General features: G+C 45.4%; 1 protein-coding gene across 1 annotated transcript in view; it reads left to right on the forward strand.

Annotated features, from left to right (window-relative positions):
• The first annotated feature begins 3,770 nt into the window (after positions 1 to 3,770).
• SASH1 (SAM and SH3 domain containing 1) overlaps positions 3,771 to 13,766 on the forward strand; it is a 312,356-nt gene continuing 302,360 nt past the window's right edge. Inside the window, exon 1 of the mRNA XM_053591083.1 lies at positions 3,771 to 3,922. Within this exon, the coding sequence (XP_053447058.1) occupies positions 3,920 to 3,922 (3 nt within the window). The 5' untranslated portion in view covers positions 3,771 to 3,919. The remainder of the gene's footprint in view (positions 3,923 to 13,766) is intronic.

A 13,766-nucleotide genomic window follows, 5' to 3' on the forward strand; every position in this document is an offset into this window, starting at 1 on the left:
TATCATGGAGGGTTCGTGTTAAGTTTTGTTTTCTAGTTGCATCTGTCAACAGCCTTGGAAACCCTTTGGCCATGGACACAGGCAATACCTACCATGCATCTGCAGAAACTGCTGTGCTTGACTTGAAATCACAATGCCAGATTGACTTCTGGGGTGAAAGCTCCAAGCTGTTTGTCCTGAGGGGCCTGTGATAGTTTGATAATTGATTTTCAATGGGTCTTATTCTTTGCCATAGAATTAAATCACAATGAGCACAACAGCCACTTCTAATTCAGAATCCTCAGGATATGTTGTTTTGCTGGCTGTTACTTAATTCTGCATGTTCAGGAAAAAACAGAGAACTGCCCACTCTGGAGCCCAGCAGTGAGGTCAAGGTGACGCCTAAGGGGATAAAGGCTTCCAGGTGACCTTGGCTTTGGAGGGAAAATTTACATCCAGCGCTAACTGTGAGTCACTCTGGTTCTCCAGTTGTAATGCTGGGGACATGACTCTACCTGCTCACAGAGAGAAAAGTTGGCAGGCTTTCTAAGGCCTCACCACAGCATTTGGCACCAGAGTGAGCACATGGTGTGTATCCTTGTCCTCAAACATTAATATCACCTTCAAAGCAATGATAGACCCGCACCTGCATTTCATTTTTGTCATTTGGGGGCTCTCCGCTCCTTCCCAGGGTTACACCAGACTCAGAGAAGCTTCCAGGATGCCCAGAAAGCCAAAGGGCCTTGACCAGGGTGTCTGCCAGGGTCTCACCAGCACCCCCGTGTGGCCTGTGGTGCCCAGTTTTCTGCTGCCTGTGGGCCCTCTGGAGGTAGAAAGCCCTGGGCTGTGAGTCCCGGGCCCCTCCCTTCTCCTCCTTAGACACCCTGAGTCTTCCTCCCTGGGGAGCAAAGCCAGAGAGCCACCCTTCCCTGTGACCTTTGGCCTTTTCTCCTCCCAGACCAGGGGAAGCTTTTTCTTATGTGAAAGGACTACCACATCCACCAAGACTTGTTTTACGAGGTTCCACTCCTTTCTTCAAATTCTGTCCCTCCTTTGAGAATCAGGCTCTTGGAAGGAAAGCCTGTCAGGCTGGGTCTTTCCGCTTTCTGACAGAGGTTCCGCGGCTCAGGGGGACGTCGGGGAAAAAAGGGGAAAGACCCTCAGTTAAAAGCTGCAAACTCTGCTATCAGTAGGCATGGTTTAGAGTTTAATTAGAAATAAACTCAGCACTACATTCCACGTCAGGCTGGGCCTTCTGTTTAAGAAATGGCGTGAACATTTTACACAGAGGAGGCACTTTGGGTCGTGATTCCCTGGTTTAAGGTTCATTCTCATGGCACCTCTGACTCACCCTCTACAGATTGTTCTTAAAACCATTTTAGTTAGTCAGAAAGTGTGAATTGATTTTTTGCTTAGTTTTGTTTTGTTATGTTTTTTAGACATAGTCTCACTTTGTCAGCCCTGAGTAGAGTGCCCTGGTGTCATAGCTCACAGCAACCTCGAACTCTTGGGCCCAAGCGATCCTCTTGCCTCAGCCTCCAAGTAGCTGGACTACAGGCTCCCAACACAATGCCTGACTAATTTTAGAGATGGGGTCTTCCTCTTGCTCAGGCTGGTCTCAAACTCCTGAGCTCACGTGATCCACCCACCATGGCCTCCCAGGGTGCTAAAATTACAGGCACGAGCCACCACACTCAGCCTTGCAAATTGATTTTGCATCTTCTTTTTCCTATAAATGGTTTCAAGTGAGTAAATGTCACAAATAGTCAAAAAGGGTCTCCATAACTGCTCTCTATGAAAAAGGACTAAAATGTACTGAACAGAGTCACTTCTGTGTTCCAATGACCTGAGCTGAGTCAGTCATAGGCCAAATGGGCCTGAGTGGTATCCCTCAATTTAGCAAAACACAGGCCATAAAACATCACCCTTGTAAAACAATCATTTGGCAGGTGGTTTTGCAAAAGTTGTAAAACCTGACAAGTGTATATGCCAGGCATTTCTTCAAGAATCAAGATGTCCTTGAATTAAAAATGTGTGTGTGTGTAGGTAGATAGATAGATAGATAGATAGATAGATAGATAGATAGATAGATAGATAGATCTGTCCATTTAGAATCATGGGTTTATGTGCAGTTTTTCAAAAGCATATCTTTATAAAAGCTCATGTACCCATACTCTGTGAAATGAATATTAAGCAGAACAGAACATTACATTTCACAAATGAAAAAGAAGAAAACTCCTGCCAGACCTAAATAGTTGTCTCACTTACGTGGAGGAGTTGCACAGTATGCGAGTGACTCACCAGGCCGCAGACTCTAGCACCGAGGTGGACCCAGTGCGAGGCGGGACCTGCAGGACAGGTCGTGAAGGCCTGGTGGTGACTGGAGGAGTTACACTGAGGGTGGCCTCCTCTGTCTTTCAAGGAAGAAAATTAAACAAGGACTTTTATTATATCCCCACAGAAAAATCATCATTCTCTTCTTGAAAAGTTATTTTTTTTTTTAATCAACTTTGCATTTCCCCAGGTCTCTTAGTTTGTAAAACTTGTTTTTGTGTCTTTAAGCAGTTAATCTGGAAGGGCTGATGCTGATTTGGGGTAGCCAGGGACTGGAGAAAAGGTACTAGACGTAAATAACTGTTTTCCTGGGTAAGACTTTATGAAACTAAACGTTTTAGAAAGCCCTCCCCGTGGTAAGACGGGAGAGGGAGAATGAGATCTCTGTGCAGAAGCAAAACTGTCCAAGGGGTAGAGTCTGTGTTGGAACAAAATCATCCTGAATTCTAAATTTCTACACCAGGCTGTGGAGGCAAAGCTCAGCTTTTGACCACAGTTCTGCTTAACCATAAAGAGCCACTGCACAGTAAGTCCTGTGTAATTAAAAACCGCCAAAGGAAGGGAAGGGTTATTAAAAGATAAGCAGTTTGTATACCTGAGTTTGGTGTTGCATCATAATCTTTCCCAACTTGGCTGGATCCAAATATCCAAGAAATGTTCCTTGAATACATAAAATCCACAGAAAGAAAGGACCGGAATCCTTCCAGATCTTTACACCAGGTCTTATACAGACTCTATACTCCTTTTTCACTCTGCTTGCAGAAATGCTGGGTTAGGAGCATTAGACTTCCCTATTTATAAAGATACTTTGAGCACCATTACAGCCGTCATTGCTGAGGACAATGGGAATGCTGGATGTCGGACGTGTGCCTAAGAGGATAACCATTGATCTGATTCTCAAGATATTTTGAGCAAGTTCTGTCTTCTCCTATCTCTTGTCAAAAAAAAACGAGAAGCACATATCTCTTTACATGGCTGTTTAAAATCATATTTTACCTGCTCTTACAGAGTAGCTCAGAGGATGAATCACTGGGTAGCTTAGTTTAATTTTGCCCACAAGAATGTCAGAAGTTGTTCATCCCGAACCTGCAACTTTCTACTTGCGTTCCAGATGTCCATTCTCCTGTACCCTCCACACCTTAAAGTGAGCCGAGATTTATAATTACTAGAGCCTGCCAGGAAAGCAAAAATGCCCGAGGGAAGCTACACCGCCCACTGAAGAATTGTTGCTGGCGTGATGAGGGAGGCGGGGTGCGTTCACACATGGCAGTGTGAGCTGGCACATCCTCAGTGGCAGTAATGCTAGGGGATACTTTTCTTCTTGACTTATTATCTCCTTGAATAAGACACTTCTCCACTTGAATCATCGTATGGGAAATGCTCACACCCATCTCACCCCAATGTATGTAAATGCCATTTCTCTCAAGACTCCGAGCTATGAGAGACTGCAGCCTTCAGTATTATGAAAGTGGCACAGCTGAAATAGCTGCTCTCCTGTGCTCAGTCACTGGAGCAGTCCAAGTGGCGCATCTGACAAGGCAGAACTAGACATTTATCCTTTCAATTGGAGCATTTTGCAAGGGAGGCTGAGTTTTGGAACAAACTAATGGTAAGTCGAACGGAGTGTTTAAATATCAGGGACGTCATGCCAGGCATTTTCCTTGTGGCTTTTTATAAAATAAGATGAAAGGGGACTTTATAATCAAAGGATTGTGGTCTTGCTCATTACTTTAAGTGAAACATGCCTCCGACATACCGAATTTTGTTAGTGATAAATGGCTTTGGATGACTTGTCTGGGTAAATTTTTTTAATTCTGTTGATGAACAAATCTGAGACATGGTAAATTTATTGAAGTAAGGTGCCTCGTTGATGGAAAGGAATTCTAAGCCAGGTCTTTGACTTCAATGAAGCATTTCTTGGAATTCTGTGTTTTGATTTTTTACTTTTGGTTTTCTTTCACTGTACCTCTTTTAAGATTTTATCAATATACATATGCAGGCAGTCCCTGGGGTATGAATGAGGTGGGTTCTGTGGGTTTGTTCTTAAGTTGAATTGGTATTTAAGTTGGAACCGGTATTTAAGTTGGAACCGGTACATTACCCATTACCTGTAATAGCCCCCACTAGTAAGGGTGAGTCAGACCTCAGCGGGACTTTAGTAACTTGGGGACTTACTGTAATAGCCTCAGAGCAAGTTGTACATAAGTTAGATGTTTGTAACTCCAGGACTGCCTGTGTGTGTGTATATAAGGGGTCGCCATAAAGCTATTTTAAATTACACACAAACTCTATGGCCACCCTGTGTGTGTGTGTGTACACACACATTATGATCTGAAGGGCATAGTCAAGGATTCTATTGTCTAACTTAGGATTTCTGAACTACAGATGTTCAGACCTGCCATTTTCCCTCTATGGCACTGAGAACTGCTGAGTTTACTTCAGATGACTTGATAGAACTCTGAAAGCGTCATTGGATGGCAGAGATTCTCAGGCCTGGGTGACCCTTGCTGATCATCTCATTTTATAGTTGAATAAAGTGAAGTTCCCTTCCCAAATAACTTACAGTCAGACTGTAAGATCACAGACCCCACACCCTAGCCCAGTGTTTGTTCAGTTATAGTTCACTGTCTCATAGTATAAATCTTCATTTTGTTTTCTCTTTTCTAATGTAAATCTAAGCTTCATTGGAAGAAGAAATTCTGTTGCAAATACAGGTGATTTTTTTAGATTGGGTGGTGTAACAAGTTTAGTGGCAACAATGTGACCCATCTGTCTTTTCCCTGACAGTACAACCTCTACCGCCTTCTTTTGTGACATGAAGTTAACCCCAAAAGCAAATGAAAACATTGGTTTCTAGAGCCATCACTCCTGTTCATGAAAGAATGTTCACTATCTTTGGTGTCTTAGATTACGAGGCTATATCTAAGCTGGTAAACTGTATTATATTATACTTTTAGAGAAAAAAAAAAAACAGATAAAGAAATGTACCATTTCCAAACATAACCATATAGAAAGCACAATTTTCAGATCAATATTCAAACTTTTGATACATAAATGTATTTCATTCCTTCACTCACTTCCTTAGCAGGCTATAAATAAGTTGAAAGTCAACCATTTCTATGTTCTCATAATACATAGATTTTTGTAAATTTTTTTATTTTTATTGAGTTTGTTTTGACCAACCATAGAAAAAGGAAAACTCTTTTTCTGCATGCCCTCCAGTGGACCGGGAGCTGATGGAGCCAGCGTCAGGCTCTGACTGGCTCCAGCTCCCAAAACAACCTGTGGGGGCCCAGGCAGAGGCGCTGCTCAGGACAGTCACAAAGGACTGAGGTGTAGACATTGGACTTGTCCACTCAGAACTGCACCCCACCCTCACCTCCACCCACAGAGTTTCCTTAAAAAGATGGCCAGTCACATGGGGGAATTATAAGGTAAACAGCTACCATGCAAATTGGAGCTAGCCTGTTGTTCTAGTAAGCCTTGATTATCTAAACTGCCATTCTGAAAATGCTCTCCCCTTTGAAACCTCTCATCCGCCTCTGGCTCCACCTATGCCAGGGGCTGCCCTCCGTTCCCTAGGCAGGTGTGTGGTGACATCCTGGGAGAGAGCCAGGTCAGGGGCCGCAGGGAGCTGGCAGCAGACCAGCAGCCTCTCCCCATCCCCCTCCAGGTGTGTAATGGCTGGAATGCCTGCCCCCTTGGACACAGGGACAGGCACAGCCCAGAGCAGGAGTGCCTGAAGTTCATTATGAGCTGACAGCTGCTCAGCCTGCGAGCATCCATGGAAGTGGACTTGGGGGAGCCTGGTATATTGTCCCAGCGTCTCTCTATCATAATCAACACACCTCACCTCTCTGTGGTCAGCAGGTTGTCATCTTGACTGTATAGATTGTGAGATGTAGACGTTTAATAACAGCACTGGCGCTCTCTGGATAGCAAGCAGCTGGGGAGTGAGAGATCTAAGCCTCTGTCATCAGAAGGTGGTAATCAATACAGAATGTTGGACGCTGCCTCTCTACCAGGAGGACCAGAGTAGCTCCTCCATCAAGACTCCCCCAGTCAATTTTTGCTCTTAGTGTCCCTGAGTTCCTGCATGTTTTTATTCTTGCAGAATACTTGTGTCACTTAGAAATTCATTTCTATGCTGGACATGACTGGATAATGCTTCTGTCAAAGGGGAGAATAGTGGCTCCCATGAGTTCAAATCCAGAAGCTTGCCTCCAAGTGAAGCTTCAAATCCATGACTGTGTGCTATTCAAGGACAGTTGGTGGATCAGGTCACTCCCTGCACATGACCTAGCACAACAGTTCAGCCCAGCACAACTTCAACAACAGTGGACTGCGTGTGCACATGTAGTCAGCGGGGGCGTGTGGTCTGGCAGGTTCTCCCTGGGAAAGCAAAGCAGTAGTAAGCGGCTACAGGTCTTATCTGAGCATCTTTACCCAGGAGACCCAAGCCATTTTTCTTTTCTTTCTTTTTTTCTGTCTTTATCTCTTTCTTTCATTTTACTCTGTCTCCCAGGCTAGAGTACTATGGCATCAGAGCCTGGCTCATAGCAGCCTCAGACTCCTGAATTCAAGCCATCCTGCCTCAGCCTCCCAAACAGCTGGAAGTACAGGTGCCCGCCACCACACCTGGCTAATGTTTCTATTTTTAGTAGAGATAGGGTCTTGCTCTGGCGCAGGCTTTTTTTGACCTCCTGAGTTGGAGCAACCCTCCTGCCTCGGCCTTCCAAAGAGCTAAGATTACTGATGTGAGCCACCACCTCTAGCCAAGACAGTTTCCTTTTTGCAAGCCTAAAATTCTTCTTTGTCCCTGTCCCCTTCCTCCGAAAGAGCTCATCTGACCCTGTCATCCCTGAAGCGTCAGACGAGTGCTCACTAAACCCGGCCTCTGCTACTAAATCTACTGTTTCCATAGAAAACACAGAGGAAGAAGAAATGATCTGGAGACATGATGGTTAAAATATAATTGAGAGCCAAGACATACACGCGTGAAACCATTAGAGCACAGAATAATAAATGACTGTGTGGCGGAGGGCATGGCTCAGAAATGAAGGGGAATAGCGATTCTGAAGTCAGGGAATTCAGTGAATCCTGGAATAGTCAAAGACGCTTCATGAAGGACATGCGTGGAGAAGGATGGGTAGGATTTGAAAAAGAGAGGGCTGGGTATGCAGGCGAAGGAGATCGCATTGAGAACATGCCGGGTGGGGGACACGTGAGTCACTGTACAGGAAATGTGCGTGAAGGACCAGGCAAAGATAAGGTTGACAGATCCCGGGGAATCCTGAAGACCAAGCAGAAGGGCTTTGACTTGGTAGGAAATGGGAGCCCGGGAAAGTGTCAGATCAGTGGAAGGGCTTGATAAAATCTATGTTTAAGGAAAATTAGTCTGTCAAGGTATTGGATTCTAAAGATTCTGGAGGCCAGTCAGAAAGCTATTGTTATAGGCCTGCATATGACCTGGCAGTGGCCTCAGGCCAGCGTGGTACAAGGGGAATAGGGAAAAAGAAGCACATTTCCAAGGGAAAACATGCAGCACTAGTTGAACAATGGACTCCTGTAGGGTACAGACGCCATAAAGTCTGCACATTATAGATCTCGTGTGTAGGTAACAGTCTGTCTTTACTCGGGATAAAAGCCTAATTCTTTTTCTTAGATCTACTCCAAAGGCCAGAGAGCAAACCTTTCTCTTACTTTCCTTCCTGTTTCTCGAATTAAGCAAGTCCTTTCTAGAATATTCTCCAGGCCCAAGTGCTGTCCTGAGACTTGAGGCCAAAATCTCTCTTGTAGGCCACACTCCCACCCCCGGGGGCACCTGTCCCCTCAGTCCCCTCAGAACTCCTCCTCCTCACAGCTGGACTCAGGCTCCTGAACTCTGCTTCTAGCTACTGTGTGAGGAAAGTGAAACAGTTTTCTTCTTGTCTCCTCACCACTGTCAATTTTATTTTGAGCTCATTTGCTCCTGCCCTCTCTCCTTTTTTATTCACAGCAGTTTGTCTATCTACTGACACTTGGTTACCAGGCAGCAGACGTCAGTTTTCGAGGACTCACTTGTCCAGGCACATGCATAGTTGTATCTAACGTAAAATGTCTCTTCCCTCTAGGAAAAAGATATATACAGTCCCCCTAATGGGTTGAAAGCAGAAGCAAGTTGCCGTGTCAAGTACACAAATGCAGAAAAGGAAGGGGTTGTGTGTGAGGCTGACAAGGCTTAGGCAAGGTTCAGGGGAGATGAGGACTCACAGAAGGTAAGGACTTTAAAGGGCCACAGACATGTCTGGCCCACGTGGTGCTTTTAGTTATTGTCTTCCTTACACTTTTAGCCAACATTTAAAATTCAGAAGTTTATGCATAACAATCCAAAGACAGAATTTCCTTGTAAAAATACCAAAACATGTCCCATAGTCCAGCTGGTCTGAAGATAGATGTCTCGTATCCTCAGGAGGTGAGCCTTCCCCACTTACCTGCATTTCTGAATGCTTGGGACCCCTGGTCTAATCAATCTCTCATTTTACAGAAAAAGAAACTGAGGCAAGAGAAGTTCAGTAATTTTCCAAAATTATCCAGGAGACTGAGATTTGAGCTGGACGCAGTGGCTCACACCAGTCATCCCAGCTCTCTAGAAGGCCAAGATGGATAGATTGCTGGAGCTCAGGAGTTCAAGACCAGCCTGAACAAGAGCAAGAGACCCCACTTCTCCTAAAAATAGAAAAACTAGCCAGGCGTTGTGGTGGGCACCTGTCCCACCTAGTCCCACTTACTTAGGAAGCTGAGGCAAAATAATCACTTGAGCTCAACAGTTTGAGGTTGCTGTGAACTATGATGAAGCCCTGGCACTCTACCCAGGGCAACAGAGTGAGACTGTGTCAAACAAAAACAAAAACAAAAAAACACTGAGCTTTGCTGTCAGTACCGATGCCTTTTCCCTGTTTGGGTGTGGGGGGAACTAGGTTGTTTAGGGTCGGGAAGGTCAGCAAGCTGGAGGAAGGCAGAGGCCGGCATGTGGGAAGGAGCTTGGCAGTGGACAGGTGTCCTGAGGCCATCTACCAGCAGGAAGCTGGGAGATCCAGAACCATGGCGTTTCTCAACCGTGACCTTGGAGGGAATTTTGTTTTCCTCATTGTACTGGCTTACAAAGTTGACAAAGGAACATGCTTCGGAATTAGCTTTTGCCCTTTTTTATAATTTGCTAAGTTAATTTTAAAAAATAAAAAAAGGCGGACTTAAAAATATGGCAGTTGTGATACATCTTAAGCATTTGTATCAAAAATGTCCCAAATTTCCAAATGAAACCTACTGATAAAAAATATTGATGTATTTTTTCCCTGTCTGCTTTCCTCTTCTAACCTCACTTCATTTCTTTAGAACTGGGGCCTGAGCTGTTGGTTCTGTTAGTCTCCATCTTGAATAGGTAGAAATGACATTGGCTGATGGCTGGAAGCTGGAGCCACGCCTCCTCCCACCGACTCGGCCGGCCGTGCTGTGAGCACCTCGGCTCTCAGGGCGAGCAGGAGGGGCCGCGATCATCTGCTTATCATTATTAATGTGGCTTCGGCGACCTCTGCTGTGTTTCTGTCCAGTGTGATTTTGGCTGCAGTTCAGAAACACCTGCTGAAATCCTTGCACGAGACCCGTGTGCGTGCCAAGGCTAGGTGATTGGTGTGGCTCCAGAACGATGTGAAGGTCAACCTCTTGGCTCCCCTTTAGTAGTTATTTTAATGAAAGTCAGAATTCTGCACGGAGTGAATTTTAACACAGCCCTTACACAGGCTGACATTTCTACTTTTTGCATAGCAACATTCCACATAAGCTTTTGTCTGAAATGGAAGAAGGATGGAGATTCTGCAGGACATTTAGAATGAGAGGATAGATAGAGAAGAGATTTACGGTGTTCTTTGAAAATAGAAAGACTTCAAAATTAAATGCCTGATCTCCTCTTTCATTATTCTGTGTCTCCCTCAAAGGGATTATCCTTCTGTGACCACTTTTGCTCTTCTTTTGGGAAGCTTTTCTTCTCCCCAAACTTGTCTGATGTAACACAATCACTCCCTTCCACTGGTGAGGGTGTCTCAGCCCTACCACTTAAACTATTGCATTCAATGTTTTTTCTACATTTTCATCTACCATGTAAAAATATGAGTTGTAAATGAAAAAAAAAAAGCACACACTGTAGGGTTTTTAGATGTTAAGAGTGATAGCAGAAGGTTATCGTGTATTAAAAAGTTCATTTGGTCTTAAACAACACTGATACTACTATAATAATACTGATGATGACACAGGAGTAATAATTAACACGTAGAGCAAATTTAGTATGTGCTGTAAACTGTGCTAGGCATTTCCTAGGTACTTGAGTCCTCAGAATGCCCCTGTGCTCCTCTACAGTGAAGGAGGTAGTCATTATCGGTGGGAGTTTAGGTTTCGCTGAAGGCCCTAAATTGAAGGCAAGCAGAAGCCCTCTCCCAGGGGGAGTGAGTCTCAAACCTGTACCTGCAGCAGCGTCTCCTGCAGGGCTGGTGAAAACACAGATGGCTGGGCCCTCCGCTGTGCGCCTCACCCCAGAGTTTCTGACTCAGTAGTCGAGGGCTGGGCCCCACTTGTCACAAGCCGCTAGGCACACCTGTGCTGCTGGCCAAGGGCCACACCGTGAGAACTGCTGGCCTGGACCTCAAAACTGCATCAGCCATGACACAGGTGAAGCCACCTGAATGCTCACCTTAGAAAAGAGACTCCTCTGGGTGCACAGAAGCCTCCTGCAGCCCACAGCAAGTGGACATGACATTGAGATAAAGTTGGGTTGAGAGTCAGGGAGAACAGAAGAGGTGGCCGGATCTGGGGGACAGCAGATCAGGAAAGCTGAGAGCACTGGAGGTCTACAAACTGGTAGCCCTGAGGCCAAACACAGCCTGCAGATGTGCTGTGCTGGGCGTGCCTGGGGCTGTGAGGCATTTCATCTCAGATTCCACAGAAGGTATTTATCCTTCAGCTCCCCAGCCTGAACACAGCTGGTCCTGGAGCTGAAGGGCGCATGAGCAGCAGTGTGACAAGCAGCAGGCAAATGCTGAAGGTGATTCTTTTTGAGCTCACGTCTTGCTCTATCCCAGACTGAAGTGCGGTGGTGGCATCATAGCTCACTGCAGCCTCTACCTCCTGGACTCAGGTGGTCCGCCCAGCTCAGCCTCCTGAGTCACTGGAACTACACGTGGGCATCACCATGCCCAGCAGACTTTCTTTTAAATAATATGTGATTCTGATTCTAAAGAATAAGAATAAGAGAAGGATCACTAGGTGAATTGATCCCAGTTTGTCACCTGTAGGAAGGAAACATGTGACAGTGTGGGAGAGAGGGTCCACCACAAACCGCAAGGCAACGCGGCCCTGGCCAGGCCGTGCGGTATTTCCTAGCGTCTGTCTTTCTCAGTGGTTGCAGGTCGGCGCCACTGACCCCGGCGTCTGAATGACAGAAAGATACCCAAGGACAGTGTGTGAGCTCACCTCTTCTGTCCCTGCTGCCCAGAGCAGCCCAGGTGTGCTGTCCCCTATTCCACCCTGCTGGGAGATAAGTAGGCTCCGGGAGCCTGGCGAGCCCGAGGAGGAGAGGGCTTGGAAGGGAACAAACAGGCCTTGGCAGGAAGAGAGATAAGGGAGGAGGGGGTAGGGTTGATCACCGAACAGCTGGCGACACGAGAGGAAGACTCTGGTGAAGAAAAGCTTCTGTAAGAATTTCTAGGGGAAGAAAGGACAAAGGTTATGGAAATGACAGCCAAGAAGCCACAAGACAAAATTAAGAAGCGGGGAATCTAGATAACTGTTATGACAACAATACTGACTGTGATAGACTCTTTATCCTTAATATCTTTAAAATAAAATCAGAGAAAGCGCTGGACGTGAACTTCAGAAGCATCCTCCACTGACGTGTCTTAGCAGCCTGATCAAGTCTTTTCTCTCTGGCCTGGGTCTCTGGGTATCTGGCCTCCTGGTTCCCGGACAAGTGCACTGCCATCTCCGCTGTGAGAGCTCCAGGGTGGAGAGTGATCCCAGTCACCCTCCTGGCTTTCCGTCTTTTCCTCCGTCCCTTCCTTTCTGTTTCTCCTTTGTCACATCAAATGGGGCCGACTACAAATGAGGAAAGACAAACTTGGAGAGGGCTGTGGTGTTTTTTTTCCCCAACAATAATCTTGGCAGGTAATTTTTGCACATCAGAGTGAGTCATTTTTTATAACAGAGATCAGGGGCTGGATTCCTCCCAGGAGAAAAAACACTTATTCTGACGTGTTTATGTTTTGGAATAATAATATTTGTCCATGTGAAAATATGTGTGATTCCTTTCTGCCACACCATATGGCTTATTACTATTCATAATCCAAATCGTAGCAGCTGCCGGGGAACATGAGAATGAGTTTTCTTGAAGTACAAATGGGCTAACTATCGGATGCCACATGTAGTTTCCACGGCAGCACTAGTTACTCTCCAGAAACCTACATTACCCTTCCCTTCCATTTATCCATCAAGTTTTTCATTATTATCTCAAAAGTCCATTTTTCTCTCTACTTTCATTGAACCCTAGTTTCATTCATTAAGAAACTCTCTCATCAACCCTCCCTCAACCTGCAGCCCTTCTGTCTTGGGAACAGGAATGCATATTACCCCAAACTGTCAGCAGCTCAAAGTCTCAGTTTGGGTTCTGTGACAGATGACAGCTACCAGAAAAATGGCAGTGAATTTTTGCCCCCTGTTCACTACCGTGGCATCCTGGGTTGCTGACCCACATCCACTGTGTGTTTGTGGTTGACCAAACACATGGGGACACAGAAGCAGTTAATGATGCCTCCTTCTGCTCTGGCGTAATGGAAAACAGAGGGTAACACTTTCTACACACTGAAATATGGTTTGCAGAAACTCGGAGGTTTAAGAAGGAAGTGGTTTTTGGAATCGGTGCTGGATGCTACTGTAGAAACCACTGCAGTCAACAGTACAAAGGAGACCAGTTTCACAGAGAAGTATCTGGACCTTGGTTTATATCTTTACACAGTCATTGTGAGTCACCCTAAACCATGGAGGTTTTAGAAAAACAAAACACTCTTTATGCTGTTGCTACACATTACTATGGTAAATATCCAGACTAATGAGCAAAAAAAAAAAAAAAAAAAGGGAAAAAGAAAAAATCCTGACCAAATGCCCCAAAACTTGAGCCCAAAATGGAAATACAGAAAATTGCTTCAATTTTCCACTGCAGTTGGTTTAGTCATAATAACCCCTTACATTTGCACGATGTATCATAGTGTTCGGGGTGTTTTCGTATCTCTTTAGTAATTGAGACTTTTTTCCAGGAAGACGGTCAGGTGACCCAAATCAATGGGCATGCATGTGACGGGGACATTGCCAGCGTCTGGCACGCTTTGTGCTGTGCTGCTCACAGCAGGTGTCACTGATTTCCAACTTGTATC

The sequence above is a fragment of the Nycticebus coucang genome, chromosome 5, assembly GCF_027406575.1.
Source record: "Nycticebus coucang isolate mNycCou1 chromosome 5, mNycCou1.pri, whole genome shotgun sequence".
Taxonomy (NCBI): Eukaryota; Metazoa; Chordata; class Mammalia; order Primates; family Lorisidae; genus Nycticebus; species Nycticebus coucang.